This window comes from Lates calcarifer, linkage group LG1 (genome assembly GCF_001640805.2).
Source record: "Lates calcarifer isolate ASB-BC8 linkage group LG1, TLL_Latcal_v3, whole genome shotgun sequence".
Taxonomy (NCBI): Eukaryota; Metazoa; Chordata; class Actinopteri; family Centropomidae; genus Lates; species Lates calcarifer.
In genome coordinates, this window is record NC_066833.1 from 10,118,812 (window position 1) to 10,143,446 (window position 24,635).

Consider the following 24,635-nt stretch of genomic DNA (forward strand, 5'->3'; position numbering starts at 1 on the left):
GCTATACTACCTGACAAAGTACCAATGAGATCGCTTATATCATTGCATTTAACCCCCAGCTAGCCTAGCAGAGCAGCTATGTGGCCACAAAGTCATGGTTGGAGCAGGAGGCCTGCAGTTATGAACAAGTGCAACCATTTAAATATGAGGAAGAGCTGAGAGAGAGCATGAATATTGATGCCAGACGCACGTAAACCAGAAAGGTTAAACAACATAAATAAACATTCAGAACCATCCACAATCTTGCATGATATTATAACATAGCATGGAACACCAGATACCCTGACGTGTTCAACACATTCAGTGTCACAGCAGCACACACCTGGTTTTCAACCAGCACAAACACTATTCTCAAAGCATCGTGGTCCAGTCAACTATGACCAAGTGTATTCCTGGTGCTTGCATGGAGGCCCCGTCCCGCTCTTTGTAGTGCTAGCATGTGAGTGCATCTGTGTACGGCATTGACTGTAATGTCACATTCACGCTCTGATGCTAACCTCGTCTGGCATGTGCATTAGCCCTTTCTTCTGTTTTCACCGAGAACTCGTTTACAGTGGACGCAAAAAGAGGTTACAAAATTCTTTAAAAAAAACACACACACAGCATCTACACTCGTGTGAGTCACAGTCTTAATGTACACTAGGTGAATAATGGTCTAAACCTCCAGCCTCGTGCTGCCAACAATTTGGTGACAGGGATGATGGGCCGGCGTTGATGTGGCACCCCTCGGGGAGGTGCAGAATGTCTGTCACGCAAGCTGGGGTCATGCTGCTGTATTTGCACAAACCCCTACCCTGCGTCACCATCATACCCATCTCCAATTTAACAGCCAGTTGTCCTGTACCGAGGTACGCTCATCACTGGGCTGAACAGTCTGGTACAGATGAATCGTCTATTCAAGCTTCCAATTCTGTGTCTTCTACTGAAAAGTCAGTGCCTCTTCTGCCTAATCTGATGTGAGTATAGCATGAAGACAGAGGTCTGACACCTATGTGATAAACAAATGATGAGAGTGCACGAGACTGTAAGTCACAGTGGGTAAATGGATCTGCACTTTAAGTGTTTTTTGATCTGTGTTTGCTGTGTTTTTGGAAATGGAAACGTAGACGTTGTGCCATTTTTTATAAGAAATTTTTACAGTGTGGTTTCTGACGGTAGAAATATATCCAGCGTTAAATTAAATTATACAAACAACAATAAACATGTAGCCACTATGGTAAGAAGCGTAAAAAGAAGTGTGTTTACAGTATTTACAGTAAAACTATCCTGTCCTTCTGGCACCAAGAGGAAAACACCCAGTCCTTAATAAAGCTAAAGCTAAGGAAGCTTTGCTCAAAACATCATTATATCTGTGCAATACACCATAGATTAATTCATACCCTTACCCCTTTACTTTCCAGTGGTTTAGCCGCCTGTAATTCACATTAACAAAAGGCAACCACAGCTTCCTTACAGACTAACAACAATCTAAAAACACACTGTGCACACAAGTGTAAGTGCACGACTTTTAAGCTAACACAAATGGACAGATATTTAATATCACCTAGTTCATGACCTTCTTTCACACTGAACACTAGCTTGTATTGTTAGTAACAGCAGCCTTAAGCAAACATCTTCTATTACAGTTTGTTTTACACAGCCTGGTTAATTGATTGAAACTGGCCACTCGTGCAAAATTAAGCTAAAATCAATTCCAATTCTAATTTGAAGTGAGAGGGGAACAACAGCATCGTAGGAGGATTTCTGACAGTCCCAGTGAAACGTGCAGCAGTAAGGTCATCGGTGGCGGCTTCAGTGTTTTGTGGCAATGATTTGAAACCGACGTGACTGCATGGAACACAAACTCACCTCATTCACCCACACATCCAAAGTCATCGCTGTCACCTCACAATGCACATGAAAGAGTGAAAACAAATCAATTCTGTTGACAGAAGTGTGATCAAAGAAAGATTTGTTTTATTTCTTTTTCTGCCCTATTTCCTTGCAGAAATATAGAGGTGGACAACATCAGGCCGCATGAAGTTTAACTCTCAGTAAGTCCACCTAATCTCCTTCATCAGCAGGTTAAAGTTCCTTGACAGCGACCAAACAACCTGTCAATCAACATCAGATTCTGATTTACATGCTGCTAAATAAAGACTTTAGAGTTCTGGTCTTCATGGGTCCAACAGGGTAATGGGGACGAGTAGGGTCTTGTTTTACTGCTGCAGATCTCAGATCAGTGGATCACAGTGTATCAGCTCTGATCATGTAATAATCACAGTCACAAAGGTCTTTGTTATTCTCTCGTGTAATTATTTTTTTCAGAAAGCAAACATTATGTAAGTGTCAGGCTGTAAATAAAAGTTGAACAAAAATGGCCGCTTCTTATTTGTTCTGCTCCATCAGAATCCGTTGTTCACCACATGCGTGACTCCTCCGAGTCCCCTCCAAAACAGACCCAGCAGATCTTCTCTCAGGGACCGGGACCACTACAGATATCCTGTTGGCGAGCACTGTCACGACTGTCATTTAGAGCTAAAGGCATTTTATGTCTAAAATAATTATGGGTTGTGAGTAAACCCTTGTTTTGTTTTGAGGTTTTTTCCCCAAATAAAATGCTGTGCAGCTCATTTATAGCCTTTCCTCTTAATACAACATGAACTTTGCTCAAATGTGGTGCTGGGCAACTCAAAGCAGAAGAGACAGGAAGGTGGGGAGACTGCTAAGTGTCGCACAGGACTGACTGGTTGATGCAACACCATGAAATACCAGCTGATGTTTACTTAAATCAATAACTAAGTGAGAGGGAGGATAAACAGGATGCCTGGTGTGTTTCAGGAAAAGTACACGTGACAAAGGATGAATGGTAGTTAGCCAAGTGGCCACTGATAAGGAGAACAAAGGAAGTGGAGAGAGGGTTCCTCTTTTAAGAGATGTATTCATTTCCAATAGTTCCCAAGTGCTTATAGACAAAAAACTAGAATGTTCCTGCTTGTAATTATAAGACTGTTAAGTGGAGAACCTCTTGTCCCCTGCAGACAGACAGCTTGTTTTCATTCACATTCCTGTTTGCGGCATTGTTCATGAAACACTGTATAATCACTCTTCAGCTATGGGAAGTCAAATTAGCTAAACCTGGTCCTGCCAGCCTTACGATAAGACGAGACCGACATCTGTTTTTTGCGGCATTAACACTGTCCTGCTGAGGAGAGCAAATATATTCAGGAAGACTTCCAGAGTGAAGACAGCCAGAGCGATTTGGTTTCATCCAACCTGTGCATTCAAATATTTTGCTTGCAAACAAGTACTGGGCAGTCTAGCAGGTGCTCCTCTCGCCAAAGGGACAATCTGCCCAAATTTGGAGCTTGGCAGGTGTTCATCTGGTCTGCAAACACCGGAATTCCTGACAGTGTGACAATCATTAAAACACCAAGCTAGCTTAGAGACGCTAGGGAGGGAGAGCAAACTTTCACAAACATCTCTGGAGGTCGAACTATCAGTCTTAGAGGTCATGTTCAGGGCATCAATCGTGTTTTTTATGTGGGTAAATGTCTACTGAAGGTGAGTTACGACACTTGCATCAGGATGTTTGAGCCCATGTGGTTTTCTTCAAATGTATATCCCCATGCTAATCAGCCTGCAAATACTGAGGAAATGTATTGTCTTTTTATAGCGCTCTATCCCCATGATGTAGCAATGGTACACGCATCAGGGCTGAAACAATAATGTCCTCAGGGCAGGGAACATATGGATGTGACGGAAGCTGCTATGTCCACATGGGGCTGTGTGAAGGTGATGGTTAAGATTTTTGTCGCCTGCAGTTATGCATTATAGCTGCATTAATGGAAGGCAGGGCTCCTTTACCTCTGACAGCACCTCCTCTGCTGCTGCTGCTGCTGCTGCTGCTGCATGAGTCCACTAACACAGAGCCAGTGCAGCATCTCAGCTGCATGCAGCTTTCCTGAGCAGGCACAATGCAGCAAAGCTGAGTGAACTTCTCTCGCATACAGTCACGCAAGTAAATGGATGGTCAGTTTGTGCTCTCAGTGCCTGGTCTAAGCTGTTTTCCCCCTGTTAAACTTGTCACCTCAGCAAGTGAAGCAGTGCTGCAGCAGTTTTGTCGAATATTCAGTACAGTGAGGTCTTGTGTAGCTGGCCCTGCAACTCAGGTTTGATCAGTGTTTCCTAAGGCTGCCCCTGACAGTGTTTTGTTTTAGCTGACTACTGCAGCCGGATTTTGCAAAACCTCAATTACTCCCTTTAACTCAGCAAATCAGCAAAATTGCTTTTCCCACGCAGCTGCGAACAGATTCAATCATTCCACATTATTTCTTTAAATGAACACAAGTGTTTGTCAGCAAAATGCTTCTCCTGCATTGTTGTTCTGCAAAATAATCCAAGTATGCAGCGCTGTTTAAAAGAAAAATGTGAGTCTTTGTTACTTGTCTCACAGCCCACCAGTAAACACAGCTTTAGGAACGGGGTACCTTCAAAGGGAAACACTGTTCGACTCAAGGTTAAGAGCTGATAACATCACAAATGAGGACATTTTTCACCTAATATACCCAAAAAGCTGAATCAAACCTTCTCTGAAACAGTTTCAACACAACCCGAACAACCACCATGAAGACTTAGCGCAGGACTGAACAGTTATTTGTTTTAGCTAGGTGTACCTAATAATCTGCCCACTGAGTGTAAGTTAAATACTGATTAGTGTGATAAAATGCTCGCAGTCCTGCCTGACGCTTTCAACCCTTCAAGTTCCTCACTTTAAAAAACTATCCCCCGCACTCGTCATACCGCTATGAAACAGTCAAGCAAGGATGTTGAATGTGGACGGTAACTCACCGGCATAAACAAGAATAAACACTGAGACCTCTGAAATATGTGAAAGCCTGTTTAAGCTCTGGCTAACAGGCATCTGTGCCCTCAAGAGTCACAGACATGGCTTCAAGTGTGTGTGTACGTTACGAGAAACTGCCCTGTTCGAGTACGTGAGTGTGTGAACACCAGTGGTTTTTAAAGTTTGCATTATTTAATTTATTTATTGTGCTTTCTGCAGTAATTACCACAAGCATTCTCCCTCCAAGGGGAGATTTCAGGCTTCACATCTGCAATCAGACTTTTTTGTGTGTTTAAATTCACTGGCACAGTCAGGTTACAGCAGAGGTACAGTTACGTCTGTGGAGCATCACCTAGAAGAACCGGACACAGCCTCTCTTCATATTCTGTTCTAATCAGTGATAAATCAGTTCATATCAGCTTATTTCCTGTATATGTCGGGGTTTGGTATAACTGTAAGTCAATAAACAACAAAAGTTCAGCACAGAAATGCCAAAGATATGCCTGAATAAAAGAAATAAATAACATTTTATTATTTTTTTTAAAGGCTAAAGGCAAATATATCATTATCAGATTTTTTAAAAGCCTCAGATATTGATATTGGTGTCAGTCCCAAACATTCACCACTGGATGAGCTTCAGGTCTGACTACAGCTGCAACACAAACTCTGCTGGGTCCTCATCTGTTTGTATTGTATGTAATACACTTCATGCATGACTGATAAAGGAAGCTGTCTGCTCCAATAGTGGCTGAATGACCGATGGATTAGTGCCTGCTTGTGGCCACTGGATACATTTGCTAACAGATGATGGTTACGAATGATTTTACTTTAACTTTGAATAGAAAACAGCAGCACCAACTCCTCATGTATTTATTTATTTGTTTGTTTGTTCTGCTTTTTTGGTGAAAAAGTTCTTTTTCACAGCAAAAAAAAAAATAAATAAATAAAATACTGGTGGTGTTAATAATTAAAAGCTAATAAAGTCTATAAATCTATGATCAGTTAATAATCCAGCTGGTTTTAGTTTCAGCAGGTAAAGGAACAGTTCTGGTGCCTTGGAGGTGAAAACTGTGTCAGATCAATAAAAGGACTCTGTAAAGTAGCAAAGCAAAGCAGCAACATCACACCTCATCTTTGATTCCTGTCCTGCTTCCCTTTAAATTCACTAACAGCGGATTCAGATGAAGTGTTGCTGAATAGCCCCGATGTTTTCCTCTTTCTTTCATTGTTGTCCAACAGGGAATCTGCAGGGCACAGCAGCGGGGTCATGCCTGCAGAAGTCCTCACCGCGCTGCAGCAGCTAGCATAGCGTTAATATTACTATATCTCTGTGAACTGTCTCCCGGGTACACCTCCACTAACAGGGTGAAGCGGAGGTAAGATGACAGCCACAAATCCCACAGCCCGTGCTGCACACGCACACACACACACACACACACACACACACACGGTAATTTCCACAGCGCTTGTAAGTAAATATTTTGGTTGAGCAGCGATGTCATTTTGACCGGCGCGTCTCCTCCACATCTGCGCCGTTCTGGAGGATTACCGACCTAATATTACATAAACACAACCGGAACCCAAATCATATTAGCAGCCCCGTTTATTTCATCCTCCGCAGCCCCCAGAATAACACGCAAATAAGGCGACTCACCGTCCGTGCGGCGGAGGAAAGTTAGGATTTCCGGATACGTTGGAATCGTCTCCGCCACTTCACTTCAAAACACACACGTCTGTTTTCCTCCGCGTCGTCGCCGCTGTCGGACACAAAAAATGAACACAGGCTCGGAGCGGTTGTACAGTCGCATGTACTGCAGTGTTCACGGTCGGCTGTCTGTCGGCCCCCCGCCCCCCCTCTCCCCGCTCGTCTTCTTCTTCGTGGCGGTGGTTTGTCGCGGTTGGTAAAGGAGAGCGGCGCATTACCGCCGCCGTGTGGCGCGGAGTCAGTCAGACAGGAGCCGTCACAGTCCGGAGTCCTGGTGTCAAAGGCACTGTGACCCCTCACAGTAAAGCCGTGATGCGTTTAAATGCCAAAAAAAGAAAGAAAGAAAGAATCCGTTTCAAACAGGTGCAACATAAAACCATGCATACATCTGGTACCAAATGAAGGGCTACAGATCTTTCAGTATCTAAACTGAATTATTTAATTATCTGTTCTAATTATTCATTTATGAATATAATAATTGATTATTGCTGCACCTGCATCTTTCTTTTTTATGTAGATTTAATTCAACATCCCATGTGCAATAATCTAGTTCTGTGTGTAATCAATATAAATGTCGCTCTGTACAGTCATATATTTAATATTTTTAAAATGTTTTTTAGGTTATTTATAGGGAACCAGATGAACTTTCATTCAGTTGTGCACGGTCCTGTGCAGTTTTTTAAACGACAGTAAAAGACGTTTTGAGTTTGATCATGAGCACTAACAACTCTATATTTTTGCTTTATTTACCAAGCATTTAAAAGAAGATGATAAAAGACAGAGAATAATGTTGTAGCAAAGGATAAGCTGCTGCCTCTGCGTCACACAAATGTTCAGAAACAGGAATAACTAGTAGTTTACTAGGCCACTACACCAGACTGCAGCGCCATGGAATCTGCATGCCTTGTATGAAACTTATTATCATGGGTTAGCTGATCATCACTAATTATTTCTGCTGCCCTCACGTGAATGAATAAAGAAGACAGAGTAAAATGAAATACAAAGTCATTCTCTGCTGAACTGGTGACTGCTGGTAGATCGTGGAGTGTTAACTTGAGTGTTGTGTCTGACAGCTCCTCCATCTTTGAGATCAGCAGGGTTTTGTCTCCTCAGGGTTTTTCATTTATTTGGCAAGGTGTCACTCCAGTTGTGACAAGCTTATGCAGAGGGACATATGGACCTTTTGAGGTCACTGGAGGATGAATCTGACTAGTTCTCAGAAAAGCAAACAAGATGTGAACCAGGTTTCTTTTTGAAAATGTAAAATGCATGTAAAAAGATTTTTAAAACATGGGTACCTATGAATCAAAACATAATATAATTACATGCTATTAATGTTGTGTAAAGTAGACAGTTAAGTCTTTTCCCTTTTTGACTGAGCAGGAACAAAGTGATGCAAATGTCAGATGTCAAGCAAGAAAAAGAAGATATAAACTGTAACCTGCCCATATGAAATACAAGAAGTTTCAACTTTTATATTTGCCTTCACTCATGTCGTTCACAGCAATCATCTGACATGTAAACATGCATATAAACTGTAAATTCCCCAGACCTTCAGCTAAAAGAAGATAATGTAAATATCCAAAATTATGCTTTATGCAAAATACAAGAGTTCAATTTGATAGATTGTAAATTTTAGACGTTTGTCACGGCATACCAAGAACAAATTGGAGAGTGAATTATGTAATGGATAGTCAGAATTAGTGCATTGTTGTAAAACAAAAATCATTTAATCTTAAAACTGACAACATTCAAAAATCTGTTCTGAATTTTGGTCAATTTGAAACCATAAATGAGAGGATTCATGATGGGAGGTATGACAAGAAATTCTATTGCAACAAAGTTTTGAAAGGTTTGAGGTAAATCTTTTGAAGCAAATCGCATATTCATCACATCAAAAAGAACAGTAAAAAGAAAAGTGAGTAAAGAGAGTAAATGTGGCACACATGTCTGCATGAACTTTGCCCTGTTTTCTATAGAACTGACACATGTTTTAATGAGATACATGTAGGACCAAATTATAAAAACGCCATGAAAAACATAAATCAGTATCGTTATGTACGCAACTATGTTGTTAACAATAGTTTCATTTGGGAAACAAGCAAGTGTGACAATAATCCAGTTCACACAGAAGAGTCTGGCGATGTACGGGCTGCATAACTTTAATCTAGATGTTAGAAAAATATTTGTACCTATGATGCAGAGAGGTGTTAACCAAGAGAAACACACTAACTTGAAGAGTCTCTGCTTCGACATGATAGAGTGGTACTCCAGTGGTCGACATATAGCCACATATCTGTCATATGCCATCACTGCAAGAAAAGCAAGTTCACTGCAGGCAAAAGAGTACATTACTAAAGCCTGAAGCAGGCATCCAGAGTAAGAGATGACATGAGCAGGAGAGAGCAGATCCCAGAGAAATTTAGGGTAGAAACCTGTCGTCCCATAAAGTCCATTCATGCAGAAAGTGCACAACAGAATATACATTGGCTCATGGAGGTTTTTGTCCAAGATGATGGTGAGAATAAGAGAAATATTCACCATCAGAATGACACAATAACACAGTAAAGTGAGAGAGAAAAGAGTAAATCTGTGGTTCTTTGTTTCATTTAAACCTGAGAGAAAGAGTATTGTTATGACAGAAACATTATCCATCATGGTTAGAAAGCGTCTGTGTCTCCTGTGCAGGGTACCTCAGACCCTAACAGTGCCTGGTCTTTGTTCTCAGTGTTGTTAATATCTTGTCTGACTGTAGCAACACACGAGCTGGGATTTCAAACCAGCCAATCAGTGCCCTGACAGAGCGTTCCTCTTTTTTCAGTGGACTGCAATCTACTGTATGAGCAGTGCAAGAAATAAACAACAAAAAACCTGAAGGTATTCAGAGTGTGGAATTTTCCACCAAGGTTGAATTTTTTTAGTAGAAAGTAGGAAGTACTCCCTAAATCTGCTCAGTTCAAGGTCTCCTACTGCACTGAAACTTTAGTGTTGTCCCTCAGTTGTAAGTTGATTTGCACCAAAGTGTTTGCCAACTGAGTAAATGTAATTTAACATAAATGTAATTGTTGACCCTCACTGTTTCATATCTTGCCTTTAAAAATTCCATATAAATGCAGTACACAGCATTGGCCAGCAGATGTCATTATGCTGACTGTGGCAAATGCTTTAAACCATTTCCAGCACTTCAGCATGGTTCAGTGCCACACACCACTGTGCACGAGCAGGAAACAGCAGTAGAGGTGTGCCAGCCTTTAATCCATACTATGCCAAGTGAACCACAAATCTGTAAATGACAGACATCAGAGGGGTAAAGGAGACGGCCATGATGGAGCCAGATATAAGTCTTTTACTGCTGCAGCCCAGCGCAATTAAGCCATGAAGGCCGGAGTATTCTGAGGAAGGCTGATTGCTGCAGCCTCCAGAAATGTTCAGAGTAAACAACCCACTCACATCATGATCTCTGCTGCGGTACGCTGTTGTAATTCAACAGCGACTGCAATTCAACTTTTTTTTTTTCTTGAAAATTGACAACAGAAAATGTACACTAGGTATCTGTGTGTCAGATAAACAGGTTATCTGTGCATGTACAGTTGTTTAGTAGCAAAGATATCAGCGACATCAGATTGTGCAGTAATGCAAAATTTAAAGTTACTGTCCAAAATGTTCTGTTTGCACTGGACTTTGAAGTTTCTCACTGTGCTTTTATCAGTATTATCATTATTCTCAGTATTTATTTCATGCCTTTTATGTTAAGTCTGTAGATGCTGCTGGAACTTGTGAATTTCCCTTTCAGATTAATCAAGTATCTAATCTAATCTATCTAATCTAATGTATTTTTTAGATCAATACATGGAGCAAAATCTTTGTTCTTAACAAATTATCCGAAGTGCACACAAGTGTTGAGCGATGTGAATCACAGAACAATTGGCCAGAGCATCAGATAAATGAGAATCGTGTAAATATGCAAAAGGAAAGTGCCAATACAAAGTACACGTTATTGTGTTTTCATCATCAAATAAAAAGGAGCCATATGATTTAGCACCCTGAACCTTGTACATAAAGAACCTTTTTAACCTTTCAAGTTAATGCAAAAATTCATTTAATAAAATGCTTTCAGCTTGAAAGACATTCTCCAAAGCATCCCAAATTAAAATTTACTGAATCTGCAAAACCTCAGTTCTGTACTCTGATGATATTACATGTCAGCATGGTATCATTAAATGGTATATGAATATTGCTGCTTATACACAGTCCCAGAGATCACATTACACATGTCATCTCCGTACAGTTATTTGGTTTTGAAAGTGACAACATTCAAAAATCTGTTCTGAATTTTGGTCAATTTGAAACCATAAATGAGAGGATTCATGATGGGAGGTATGACAAGAAATTCTATTGCAACAAAGTTTTGAAAGGTTTGAGGTAAATCTTTTGAAGCAAATCGCATATTCATCCACATCAAAAAGAACAGTAAAAAGAAAAGTGAGTAGAATGACACAATGACACAGTGCCCTGACAGAGCGTTCCTCTTTTTTCAGCGTGAATAAAGTTTTACATTTTTGCTCAGTTACAGATATCTTTATCATTGATATGATTTAAATTGAGAAAATCTGGAATTCACATCTTCAACAGGCAAATTTGATCTATAGACACCAAGTTTTACTGACTGTTAGCTCACCAGGCTAATGCAGAAACTGTCTCTCTTCCGCTCAGGCTTAGCTTCAGTCCTTACACTGTACATGACACTGTTGATCTACTGATGAAGACAATCATCATAAACAAACTGGTTTCATTACATTCCAGTTACACTGTCAGGACTGGATCAGTTTATCTGTACAAGTTTACATTCATGCTGTCAAAACAGATGATCTAAACTTGCAAATCCAACTGTATCTCACTGTGTTTGTTATCTTGATATTATAGAGGTCCCACCTTGAATATTGGAATGCATCTATAAAATAATGTCACTGCTAACTGCTAACTTGGCATTTAACAGCAAAACTGTGGGGGAAAAATCAGTAATCAAAAACTTAATGGGAAAATCTTTCTTCTTTTAAAGAGTAAACATATCAGACTTTTACTTTTAGTTAGATAAAAATGTGGCAACAGCTCTGATTGAGCTCAGCGCTCAACCCAAGGACATGGATCTGTGTGACAGCTCACGTGTCTGAAGTTAAGAAAAGATTCTTCAGATTCTTATTCACAGTGCCAGCTGCTGACCTGCACAGTTTATGACTGATGTTCATCAGTTTCATAGACAGGTGAGGGCACATTTTAAACCTTCCTGCAGCACCTATAGAAACATTCAGGTGAGGCCACAGAGCCTTTGGTAGCAGCAGTAATAAAGAGAGAAGAATGAAAATCATTGATAGCTCAGTCTCAACACATTTGAATGTACATTTTATTTTTTAAAATGTCCTCTGTCATTTTATGCCTGAGGAGCTTCCTGCTGACAGTGAAACTGAGAGTAACTGCAGACAGAGTTTTTCTTGTAGGCAGGTTATGGGATTGTATGTTACAGTATGCTCATGCATGTTACAGTAAAGCATGTTTTTTCAGTAAGCTCTAATAATGTTCCTCTACATCAGATCTGTTTGCACCTTAACCATTCTATCATTACACAAGAAGTGAACACAGAATATAACACAGAACATTTGTTTATTTCTGCAGATAAGACACAACTTAAAAATGAAAAACTCGCTGGCACTGCTGTGATGATCTACATTAACAATGATCTCACTGTTAAACTGTTTCGACAAACAAGAAACTAAAACAATAATATTAAAATATATAGCAAGCAAGAGTAACTGTCATCCAGTTAATACAATAGATACTAGTGTGTGTGAGAAACTGAATCTTGATCCTGTTAATGTTGCTGTGTTCATAAATACACAATAAAGAAAAATGTTTCAGAATAAATCTTCTTTCCATCACATTTTCTTTTTTAGATATATACAATGCCCTGATTTCTTTTCCAGTGTTTATGTCTCAGTGTGGGAACTCGCTGTTAATATGAACATTCATGGGTTGACCCTTTGCACCTCTGCTTTTAATATAAACTAAATTCAAGAATTTGTTGCGTATTTTGGTAAGTTTGAATCCATATATAAGTGGATTCACGGCCGGAGGGATGAGTAGAAATTCCATTGCCATAAAATTACTGAGATCTTGAGATAAATTAGGCGACCCAAATCTCATGTACAACACATCTAAAAGGACAGCTGTCGCAAACGTGAGAAGAGAGATCAGATGTGGTAAACATGTCTGCATGAACTTCCCCCAGTTCTCTCTGGACGACATGCATGTTTTTATCAGATACATGTAAGACCAAAAAATAAACACAAAATGTCCAAAATAGAACAAAATATTAAAATATGCAACTGCAGCGTTTGCTTTGGGTGGTGAGCAAGCAAGAGTAACAATCATCCAGTTAACACAGTAGACTCTAGGTATATGTGAGCCACATAATCTTGTTCCTAATAATGTTGCTGTGTTCATAAACATGCAATAAAGAGGTATGAGCCAGGAGAAAAGCACAAAGATGGACACTCTCTGTTTTGACATAACTGAATGGTAAGACAGAGGTCGACATATAGCCACATATCTGTCGTAAGCCATCAGAGCCAGGATGGAAAAATCACTGCAAGTTGATGAGTGTATTACAAAACCCTGTAGCATGCATCCAGCGTAAGAAATGACATGAGATGACAGAAGATCCACAAGGAATTTGGGGTAAAAACCAACTGTTCCATACAACGCACTAATGCATAGATTACATAAGAAGATATACATCGGCTCGTGGAGGTTTTTATCTGCAATAATGGCAACAACGAGAGCAACATTTCCCAACAGAATCATTAAGTACCACAGTAAGGTGAGCAAGAAGAGGGTAATTCTTTGTCCCGCTGTAAAATTCAAACCTGAGAGAGTAAACAGTGTAACAACAGAAACATTTTCCATCACCTCTAAATGTTCCCAGTTCAAAACACGAGATCAACCTGTGTCACCACATGAAATTACCTATGACACCAAGTGTTGTGTGGAGTGCAGCGCTGTGCGGTGTGACCATGTGTGGTGACAGACTCTTCTCAGTGACTCAGTGACTGCTCCTCCTTTTTCAGCAGACCAGAGCAGGGTCTTGGGAATCAACCAGGCCACTGGGATGTTAGAGCTCCTGTAGGTGGAAGAACCAGCAAATTTACAGCAAGAATTAAAAATGAAATCAATAAAACTAATGTAACATATTTTATTTATAGAGCGCTTTTCAAGATACCCAAAGATGATTTACACAATAGATAAGTAATATAAAAAAAACACAATAAAAACACATTGACAAGGTGAGTTTTGCATAACGTCTCAAACATGGACAGACTGGTCCAGTCATCCAGTCAGCCTCTCCACATGCAGCTGTGACCGTCTTGTCAGTGCCACAGAGGGCCAGGCCCTGTCTCATCCAGCTGGTCTCTGAGCCTTTGTCTGCAGGATCTGGGCATGATGAGAGATGGCAGTCAACACAAAATGATCATATGTTGTGGTCCCGTGGATATGTACGCCCAGGCACACACACGACACCCGTAACAACACCCCATATACTGTAAATCCCTAGTTCAGGCCGAGTCCTGGTCAATCCCAAGGACCAAGGCCCTCCAGAAGGGGGCGCATCTGAGCTCCACAGCACTGCCCTCAGTCCCAGTGTCTTCTACATCAGTGGTTCCCAACCCTCTTTGTCTGACACACCCCCTCAAGTCTATTCCATGAGCTTGAATGTGGTTGTAGCTTCTGGTTTTATCGTCCTTTACACTGCGCTCTACAACGTTTCCACTGTTCTACAATAATATGTTGTTTTACAGTTCATGATTATGTGTGAATGTAGATCCAACACTGTTGTGGGTGCAATGGATAAGAAAGAAAACAGTGAGTTTGTACTAATATTGACTGATTGTTTAAAGAACAGAGAGAATGAGTTGGACACCACCCTCTAATCTTTATGGCAGGGCAAACATTCCACTTTTCCTCGGTTGGTTTACCTTCATATTCACTTTGTCTGTTTTGTATTTGTGTGCCCAGTGCAGTATGTGTGGCACAGGGGAAGGTGTTTCACTGGTTTCAGGCAGATTAAAGCGAGTTCTTTCTCTTTGAAAACTAAACAGAGTTAACTTTCTGGTGCATCACTTCTATGGTAATTGTCAAACATAAACTGTCACCAATATTCAATATGTCATACAGCAGAATTAGAACTTAAGTTGCAATGAATTCATTCATTTTAAAAAATCTAAACAAGTTAACATTTGCTTTACTATTTCTACTTCATTTTCATCTGCTCAGTTTGCTCCCTTATTCCTCTGAATTATTATGTGCAGGGAATTTGGCACAATCCACACATGGGAGTAAAAACAAGGAGAGTGTTATCAAGTGTTCAGTTACAGTATGTAAATATACCCTCTGAAATAAATGAGCTTATGAATACTTACAGACAAATTACTGCTTAGAATATACTCATGAAATTGTGAGATAATCCAAAACACATTTTAAAATTCTCCTTATTTAGCAATGTTATTTTATCTTGATAAAATAACATTGCTAAATAAATATATTGCAGGTCATTTTTACTTCAATTTCTTTTTGATAATGCCGCTTTTTATCTCAAAGTCTTTGTCCATCAACCAAGTGTGCATTAAAAATATCAAACCCGGATTTTTAGAAATGTTTTATTTGGTTAAAACACTGAATACAGTGGTTAACATTGACCAACGGGAGAAATGACTTAATGTCAGTCTTTACAAACTGATTTAAAGGACAGATTAAAACAAAGCGTTTGTAAGGTAATGAACAGCAGGTCAGGCCAGCACAGGGAAATTATATTACACTTATTTCTGAGGTTTAGTTTGTTTGTCATGTTTTGAGCATGATAACATTCTCAATATGAGCTTTCTAATTTCTGGTAACTTCAGGCCGTACACAAGAGGATTCAGAATAGGAGGAATCACAACAAACTCAAGTGACAGAATTACAGCTAAAAATGGATTCAGCTCTTCAAGATTAATTCTGCTGAGGGCAACATCACAAAACACAGTGATGGAATAATTGACAAATGTAATGATGTGTGGCAGACAGCTTTGTATGACTTTGCCCTTGAACTCTGAAGAGCTTTTTCTACAAACCAGGAAAATTCGTATGTATGTATACAGGACAAAAGCCAGGGGCAGAAAGACTGTGGTTGTGGACACTAACATGCCAACAAGGTTATTGAGCCCAGTGCCAACACATGACAGTTTAACAACAGGCCAGTTTGCACAGAATACCTTTGGTATCTTGTTACCACACAGGGGGAGTCTGGAGGACAGATACACACAGGCTGCAACAGAGAAGGCTGGATAGATCCACGCGAAGGCAATCAACTTAAAAACCATCTTGGGTGTTATTTTGTTGTGGTAATGTAAAGGCTGGCACACAGCAACATACCGATCATATGCCATAATGCCTAAGATGGTGAGCTCATAGGAGGCGTAGGTGTAAATGACATAGATCTGAGTGAAACAAGAGGAACGTGAGATTAAATGAGCATCAGACACGATGTCCTTGAGGAATCTGAAGAAGAAGCCTGCAGAGCCGTACAGAGAGTTAACAGACAGGCACAGAATAAAAATATACATGGGCTCATGCAGAGTTTTCTCTCGTGATATCACCAGGATAATGACAAGATTAGCTGAGATAATAAAAGCATACAAGAGGAGACACAAGACAAATGTTGGGTAGCGGTAGTTGCCTATGTTCACAAACATGGTGAGGTTAAAATAAGGGGGGTAAGTATTGTTTTCCATTTACCCCATTGACAGTTGGATCCTGTCGGTAGTTAGACTGAAGCTGAACCTCCTTGATTCCTGTTTAGTCGCTGTTCAGTTCAGACATAAACTGAGTGAGCTGTTGAGGAGCACTGAACCAAACAAGAGAGCAGAGAGATAAACGATGACACACAACTACGAGTAAGACGTGTACATGTAGTAAAACCTAATGTCAACAGTAAGCAGGAAATGAAGTTGAATCAGTGGTAGAGTTTCAGTTGTATTTACTATACAAACGCAGTGGTTCTTAGGTCTCACCATTTACCTCATGCTGTCGGTGTGTGGTCTGCGGCAGGTAACCACTGTGGATTCACAGAGGCAGCTAAGAGCCTCTTTAACCTGTCACACATAATTACATCACTGCAGTCATCACTCCACTGAGAATCCAGAATGCAACATCTCAGTTTACACACCAACACGATTCTTAAGTCCCTGACATGAACATGACTCTGATGGCAAAGATGCTAAAACGTTTATTGTTCATAATAAAAAGAAATGTTTGAGAGGATAAATAACCCCTGAGCATTACTCTGTATACATTTCCAACAAACTTAACTGACCATATCAAGCCACAGCTGATACTGATGAAGTCTGGTCAGTTTTAGCCTCAGCTACAATTTTTCAGTTTTGTCAAAAACATACTGTCGGTACAAACTGCTTCAAAGCACAAATCCTGTTTGTGGCATGGATTCCATCGAGATTCTGGAAACATTCCTCTGAGACTGTGGCCCATGTTCTCATGATTGTATCACATAATATCTGCAGATTTGACAGTTGCACAGTCATACAAAGGTGTTCTACTGGATTCAGATCTGGTGACTGAGGAGGCCACTGAAGTTCACTGAACATATCGTCATGTTCATGAAACCAGTTTGAGATGACTTTTGCTTTATGATGGCTAAATGAGTAAATAGTGGCCATAGAGGGATGTGCACAGTCAGCAATAATTACCACAATGACTGACTGGTATTAAAGGGCCCAAACTGTGGCAAGAAAACATTTCCCACACCGTTACAGCAGCTGACACATGGCAGGTTGGGCCAAATCCTGACCCTACCATCTGTGGCTTCAGTCAGCTCCAACCTGTCTGAACCATTCTCCTCTGACCTCTCTCATAAACAAGGTTTTTCCATCTGCAGAGCTGCTGCTCACTGCATGATTTTTTGTTTGTTTTGTTTTTCCATTTTGAGTGAACTCTAGAGACTGTTGTGGGTGAAAATCCCAGGAGATCAGCTGACTAACAGCTGATACTCAAACCACCATGCATCAGTCAAAGTCACCAAGATCACTGTTTCCCTGTTCTGATGTTTGATGTGAACATTAACTGAGGCTGCTGAGTTGTATCTGCACAATTCTACACATTGCACTGCTGCTACCTGATTGGCTAACTGGATAATTGCAAGGTGCGCAGGTGTTCCTAATAAAGAGCTCAGAGAGTGTAGTCAGTTCCAACTACTGCTTACTGTATGTCAACTGTCAATTGCAGTAATTAATTACTCACTTTAGTTTCTCATCATATCTTGGATTTATTCACGGATTTAAATTTTAATCATGTAGAATTTGTTGGCTTTCACCTGTATGCAAAAGATGTGACAGAAGCACAGACAGAAGCAATGGTCCTCCACCAGTCAATCCACAACTTTGCTAGCATGGCTGTAGACTCTCACAGCATCCACATAGATGATGTGGTGTGAGCAGGATGTCAGCAGAGCCAGCAGCCAGATAAACATGGCATGGACGACTTAAAACCAGCAGGACTTCTTTAACACATTAGCTCAAGAAAAAAACAATGAATATTAGTTGTGTGTGGTTCATTGTGGAGAGGTGTGTTGTAGAATCAGAGGGCCTTCAACCAGGGGAACAACATAAGCCAGCTCTTGGATACACAGACACTGGGCACACATCTAGTAAGTTCTGGCATGATATCTTATATTGACTTTAACTACTGATAAATAAACTGATAAAAATTCTCATTGAGACGAACCAGTTCTGAAGTTTGGGCATGATGTTGGCAGAAGTCAGTACTTTGACCTCCCTGCATGTGTGTTTTGGTATATGTACAGCAGTGTGCAAAGACTGTTCATCAAATAACACGAGCAGGCTCACAGGCATAAAGAAGGATTCAGCCAAACAAACAAAATACAGTTGATTTAGTCTCCAGTTACAAATATAAATGCTCATCTCTGATCATATTTTAACTAATTATCAAATAATGCTTAGACCTATTGACCTTACAATAAGATAGTGGTGCAACAATAACTTCTGTACACACCTGTGTATCAATCTGAGTTACTCAGAGGAATCAAAAGAAAAACAGACTATTATGAAGCACATGTGATGTAATCTTAATGGCCACCACAGTCATGATATCCCTGGTGTATCTTCACACAGAACCTGGGGAATCGGTGCATATTATCCTGAGGTGGGTTTTAGGGAAAGAAAAAACATATCTGAAACGCTGTTGTATGATGTAATGTTGGTCTGGCTCAGCTCCACCAATGTAATGTTTGATGATGTTAAGACTTTAATGAGAGCTCTTGGGATAGGACACTCTATGCTTTATTTTTCTAAGGTTATGAATGTAGAATAATTAAGTTGGAAATGGTCAACAGGTCATTATCTCCATCATCCCTCGAGGGCAATTAAACTCACTTTGCTACTCTGGAGGGCCGTCCTGGGTAACCACACCAAAACAAAGATGTTTTTCAGTTTGGCAAATGGTCAAGAGAATAAACAACAAACTTTAAGAAACATACAACTGTAACCAGCCACAGGTGTAGTTGATCATTTGGAAAGATAGAGATGACTGACCTTGTGACCTCACATGTTTGTACTACTGTTAAGACAGTAGTAGTAGTGCTTTAGTTCTGTAGCACAACACCTGCGTTTCTAGAGTTATGGTTGATCACTGGACTCGTGTTAAACGTGCAATGAATGAATTCCCAGGTTTAAAATCTGGAGAAACAGCGCTCCGTATGTGTGCAGGAAGTGGCTCACATGTGGTCATGATGAACTTAGCCATGCAGTGTTGCCACACTATTGTGTATTTGTAATTTACAGCTGGGTTCAGAAACCACACGTATAAGACACATTAAAGACATGTTTTGGAGTCTAAAGCTGTTCTAGCAGCTCTGTGACTGAGTGCTCACAATGACAGAAGGTGGCCAAAGTGAAACTTGAAACTTGAAAATCTCATGATAATCTATCTAAAGTAGATATTTTACTCTGAACTACAAATGTCAGCATGCTGGTGGCACTAGAAGAAAGGTCACCAAAGACTGGACCAAAGTGTCTGAATGACAGGCCAACATTTCCATCCATAAAGCAAAAAACTAGACTACATTAGATCACTGTAACTGAACAATATCATCTGATAAGACCCTTTTAAAAAACTAGCGAGCTGACCTTTGAGCTAAGTGTATTTTCCTACACTCCCTGACTCGTCTTTACTCACAAATTGTAAATGACACTTGAGATTTTAAAAAAAAAGTAGGATGTAGGAAGGATGTATCTTCAGGCAAGCACAACCAAAATGCAACTAACTGAAAGAAACTGTGTCGTACAAGGCAGTGAAAGTTTGTCATGACTTGAAATATGTTAAAAACTGTCAACTCAATTTGTCACAACTTGAACATGTGTAATATCTTATGTCAGTATTCAGATATTAAAATACTATCTGCAGGAATTTTATGGCAATGACAGGGTTAAGCAAGAGTCCTGCCTCTGTGACGTATTGTCAACATGTCTGCAGCTCAGTTAAGGCTCCTGGTACCAAACGCAGCTTTCAGCTGGTAAGTCTCATTTTTCTGTATGAAAAATGTCTTTCCTTCGAAGCTGAAAATGTCACTGTGCTCCAGTTTTTGAGATTGCAGCTTGAATTAGTAACTCTGCTAAACTCAGTCGTTATCTATTTTCCAGTCTGTCAGTTAGGTATTAAAAGGACCTAACTACACAGCAGGAAGTGGGTGAAGAGTTCAAGAGTTTAAGAGTTGAAGAGTGCAGAGTGTGAGTGTCCAGGCAGAAAACAGCTTGAACAGAGAGGATCAGAGAGGAGATGTATAGAAGCTAAAAGCATAGGATCAAAACGAAGGCAGACAAGAGACTGGAGTAAAATAAAGAGGAGCTTTGCTCAGCGAAGAAGACTGCTGGAACAGAGGTTGGAGAAGGCAAAGTTGATCAGAAAGAGAAGACTAAAGAAAAACACCACCATGTCATACCGACTGTTTGAGGGGAAGGATCATGCCTCCATCTACCAGAAGTATCGCTTTACGCCTCCAGATGAGCTCAAGAATATTATTCTTCAATACCTAGATAAAAAGGTATGCCATATAATTTGAATATACAGTACAATGCATTGTGTTATCATAGTGGTAGGTAGTTTGCTGTACAAACTGAGACTTATACACATAATTTATGTCAGAAAATAGTTCCTGGAAACATGTCAAGTTATGTATCACTGCATTGTTTCACAGTTTTCCATCATTTACATTCTCAGGATTTCATGGGCGGGTCTAACACGGCGGCTCGATGACGCACGCCACCACTCAGCATAACCCCGCCCCTAAGACTGTAACCGTTATAAAGACGTTAGCCGCTAGCGTTAGCCGTTAGCATCAGCGCTCCTCCCGCTTGGCTGTAAACGTCTGTAGGTTTTGCTAGCTAGCTATGTCGACGTCCCGCAGGTGCATCTTCTCTGGATGCCAGAGTTGGCAGAACGGCTCGGATATCGCCTTATCTAAAATTTCTAAGGCACCAAGAGCAGGTAGATTAAGTGAGTTTCACTCCGGTTAGTTTTATAAGGTTTCTTCGGAAATAACGCGAATCTACCGGTAATCCGCTGACACTTTTAAACCCACCGTGCCCCACACCCCCGTCCCGCCGACATCTCTCTCTCTCTCTCTCTCTCTCTCTCTCTCTCTCTGTGTGTGTGTGTGTGTGTGTGTGTGTGTCTAACGTGTGTATCCCCTGGTGGCTCAAACGTGAACGTCTGTACAACTCCAAGGCCACTAGTATCCGTTTTACCGGTCGTGCTGCTAACAGGGTGCTAACAGGGTGCTAACGGTCATTAGAGTGGGCGTGGTTTTAGCGCCTGCAGCGGGCACGCCCCCTTCATTTATCATGAGGTTGAGACCTAATTTTATATATTTGCCGATTTTTTTTAATCATTCAGATTTAGTCAATGTGCTGTGACTAACTCAGAATGCATTAGTATTACTGCTTTACACGGACTTTAGCGAGAGAAAGATTCATCATATTGACAACAAATACTGCATATCTGTTTCCATCCTCAGAAGGGACAGCCACACGTGCTGGCAGTGGATCTGGGATGTGGAACAGGTCAGAATTCTCGGCTGTTGGCACCGCACTTCAGAGAAGTGGTGGGTATCGACATCAGTGAGTGTCAGCTGGAGGAGGCCAGAGCTGTGCCGGGGTACCCCAACATCACATACAGGTAGGATGGACCGCACCTCTTTGTATTCAGATGTCTGTAGCTACCAACCAGTTTTGCGCCTTGAAAGAGGAGTATTGGGCAAAATAATGGTTCAAACCCTTCATGTAACCGCATGTACTGGTAGGATGAGTGAGCTATGTTGACAGCTGCTCACTCTCTGCCCAGTATTTGGAGTTACAGAGGGTTGACCTGACTGTTGCACCTGCAGGAAGGGGACAGCAGAGGAGCTTCCGTTTGCAGACGGCTCCGTAGACTTGCTGACAGCAGCGTCAGCAGCCCACTGGTTTGAGCCGTCGAGGTTCCTGGCTGAGGCAATCCGGGTTCTGAAGCCCCGGGGCTGCATTGCTCTGCTGGGCTTCACTGATGCTACCACCAGATTTCACTACCAGGACTGTGGAGACCGACTCAACCAAATCTACGAAGAGGTGGGTGTAGTCTTGTTAAACCTTATCAGCAGCACAAACATTTGAAGCATTGTCACCGGTGTCTAAACATTGACTTAATAATAGATGGAAAGGGTGGGGCCACATAAATATAACCTCCTTCATCAGGGTTTAAAGGAATAGTTTGACATTTTTAGAAAATATACATATTTGCTTTCTTTTTGAATGTGTATCTGACAACACAGTATGGCTAACATAACATTATTTTTACAAACCGATACATTATGCAATACAAACAGTGCAAACAGCAATGGATTAATAGTTAAACATTTATATTTACCTCCAGGTGAAGCAGGTGCTGAAGCCATACACTAGCAACCCGGTAGCTCTATCTGAGGGTAAGCTGGAGAAGCTGTACTCTGCCATCCCTTTTCCAGACAAAGAAAGGTAATTATTACATAGATATATCTATATCTTACCAAACCTAAGCACACGTGTGAGAGCCAAGAACAATATTACTATCTGTGATCCAGTATTAAGCACCCAGATATGATCTAACTTGTAAAAGACAGACAACAAAAAACCAACCCCTGAGCTGAAACAAACTTGAATCTGAGGCATTACCTTGTTCCTTAAAATAGAGGTGCACTTATTAATGCTGTTTTAGTTGTTTCCATTGTTTTTCTATGTAATAATGAATCAATGTACTGTACTGATACAACAGGATCAAGAGCATTCAAACAAAGTCTTTCATCCCGTTGAGGAACCTGGTGGGATTTATTGAGACTTGGTCCATGTTCCAAGCTTACAGGAGGAAAGACCCACAGACTGCTAATGACCTGCTGCTTAACACTCAGAAGAGGTAACTTATACACACAAACATATTCAGAGACAGATAATGAACTGGAAATAATCAGTTTCTGCACTGCCTCACAGGTTTCTGGAGGAGATGGGTGTCACGTCTCCCGACACTGAAATAAGGTTGGAAATGGAATATTTCTGTGTCCTGGCGTCAAAACCAGAATAATCAACACTATAGCACTGGATGTATGATTTGAGAGACGTTCGTCCGTGTGTGCATAAGATCATAGATGTTGCAATTTACAATTTATGAACTGAAACATTAGGTTTTTGATGCATTAAGGAGTGTACTTGTTGAGTGTGGGCATTCCTTATTTTTCTTATGTAATGAGACAAATTCTGTGACAAAAGGCTTACAGCCCAATCCTAATCCATAACACACTGCCTGTTGTCACTGGAAAGTATTTTTAAACCAGTTTACAGTGGATCTACCTATATGTTTAGATATCTGTCAATAGAGCATCTATTAATGACTTTATATCCTACCAATAATGTATTTTTGCAAGTTTTCTTAGACATAGAATATGTGTTATTTTGCCAAGAAACTACTTCTCAAAACATTTCCCAGTACCACAGCTGATCCCCTGCAGGTTTAAATGCACACTGAGAGATTACATAATTCAGAAATATAAATCCTTTTGAAATTTAACAAGCCTTCCACTGTTGTTGCACAGAAGGGGTCAGGTTTTTTTAGCCAAGCTCTTAAAAACACGACATGGTTGGTGGTCCATTTATTTGTTATAACTGCTTCAGTGTGGCTCCTTCATTCAGTCCTATTTCTCATTCGTTTGAAAACAGCCTGGCACAATGCTGAAGTGCCTCATGCTTGTGATAGAGCTTTAAATAAGAAAATGAATAATAAACTTTTTCCATGCCACATTTACAGTATCTGACAAATGATGGCCATGTGAAATACAATGCATTGTTACACATGAAGATAAACCACTTAGCAGTATGTAAAAAATAAAACCTGTTATACATTATGAATCTTTTTACCTTTATACATTTTGCCGATAATACTGTATATATGTTATGTACTATTACAAAATAATATATACTTGTACTGGGTGTAATGTTGAAAATGAATCTCATCCCATTTTCCCAGACTTTCAATCTTTCCTCGATAGAAATGTAAGACATTGTTGATACGTCGATACAACTCATTCCATTTATGTTTTGACAGACAACAGAAAATCACAAATCCTGCAAAAGTAAAACAACAAATATCCAACTGGTCATCAGTCATGAGTTAGTACAGGTGTAAAATGATAATAGTAAAAATTCTTAAGTGATAGAATTGAGGGCAACCAGACTTCTTTTAAGTTTCTTGCAATGGAGAAAGTTTAAATGTATGAAATGTAACTATAGTAAATATAATCAAAAGTTTTTGGTGCTTGATTTGATTTTGAACAGAATGAACAAACAATAAATAAAATGAAATGAATGGAAACAGAATCATGATGATTTATCACAACTGTATGGCAATGGACTCTTCATACAGCGAGGCTGTGGACTGAATCCATCATGTAAAGGTTTCTCATGAAGTGTCACATTTTTACAGCAGTGA

At 40.3% G+C, this 24,635-nt stretch overlaps 5 protein-coding genes across 5 annotated transcripts in view; 1 reads left to right on the forward strand and 4 right to left on the reverse strand.

Annotated features, from left to right (window-relative positions):
- The window catches only part of adarb1b (adenosine deaminase RNA specific B1b), a 90,373-nt gene extending 83,690 nt beyond the window's left edge, over positions 1-6,683 (reverse strand). The window contains exon 1 of the mRNA XM_018682271.2: positions 6,480-6,683. The gene's annotated coding sequence lies outside the window, so the exon portion shown is untranslated. The remainder of the gene's footprint in view (positions 1-6,479) is intronic.
- Positions 6,684-8,255: 1,572 nt separating this feature from the next.
- On the reverse strand, positions 8,256-9,188 carry LOC108887111 (olfactory receptor 2AT4-like). The gene has a single exon (XM_018682301.1). The coding sequence runs from the start codon at positions 9,186-9,188 to the stop codon at positions 8,256-8,258; it is 933 nt and encodes a 310-aa protein (XP_018537817.1).
- Positions 9,189-12,518: 3,330 nt separating this feature from the next.
- Positions 12,519-13,508, reverse strand: LOC108887112 (olfactory receptor 1019-like). The gene has a single exon (XM_018682302.2). It carries the CDS (start codon positions 13,488-13,490, stop codon positions 12,519-12,521), a length of 972 nt encoding a protein of 323 aa, XP_018537818.1. The 5' UTR covers positions 13,491-13,508.
- A 1,871-nt stretch (positions 13,509-15,379) lies between these two features.
- On the reverse strand, positions 15,380-16,470 carry LOC108887115 (olfactory receptor 6N1). The gene has a single exon (XM_018682305.2). The coding sequence runs from the start codon at positions 16,349-16,351 to the stop codon at positions 15,398-15,400; it is 954 nt and encodes a 317-aa protein (XP_018537821.2). The 5' UTR covers positions 16,352-16,470; the 3' UTR covers positions 15,380-15,397.
- A 3,616-nt stretch (positions 16,471-20,086) lies between these two features.
- zgc:162396 (uncharacterized protein LOC555292 homolog) lies at positions 20,087-24,512 on the forward strand. The gene is made up of 7 exons (XM_018682272.1): positions 20,087-20,163; positions 20,291-20,691; positions 21,664-21,824; positions 22,033-22,249; positions 22,554-22,654; positions 22,932-23,069; positions 23,144-24,512. The coding sequence occupies exons 2-7, from the start codon at positions 20,581-20,583 to the stop codon at positions 23,232-23,234; spliced, it is 819 nt and encodes a 272-aa protein (XP_018537788.1). The 5' UTR covers positions 20,087-20,163; positions 20,291-20,580; the 3' UTR covers positions 23,235-24,512.
- The last annotated feature ends 123 nt before the right edge of the window (positions 24,513-24,635 follow it).

Excerpts from the sequence above, each read along its gene's own strand:
- LOC108887112 (XM_018682302.2), bottom strand. The coding sequence starts at position 13,490 with ATGGAAAATGTTTCTGTTGTTACACTGTTTACTCTCTCAGGTTTGAAT.
- LOC108887111 (XM_018682301.1), bottom strand. The coding sequence starts at position 9,188 with ATGATGGATAATGTTTCTGTCATAACAATACTCTTTCTCTCAGGTTTA.
- LOC108887115 (XM_018682305.2), bottom strand. The coding sequence starts at position 16,351 with ATGGAAAACAATACTTACCCCCCTTATTTTAACCTCACCATGTTTGTG.
- zgc:162396 (XM_018682272.1), top strand. The coding sequence starts at position 20,581 with ATGTCATACCGACTGTTTGAGGGGAAGGATCATGCCTCCATCTACCAG. Across the intron at positions 22,250-22,553 it reads TCAACCAAATCTACGAAGAG|GTGAAGCAGGTGCTGAAGCC; the intron begins GTGGGTGTAGTC and ends ATTTACCTCCAG. Across the intron at positions 22,655-22,931 it reads CCTTTTCCAGACAAAGAAAG|GATCAAGAGCATTCAAACAA; the intron begins GTAATTATTACA and ends CTGATACAACAG.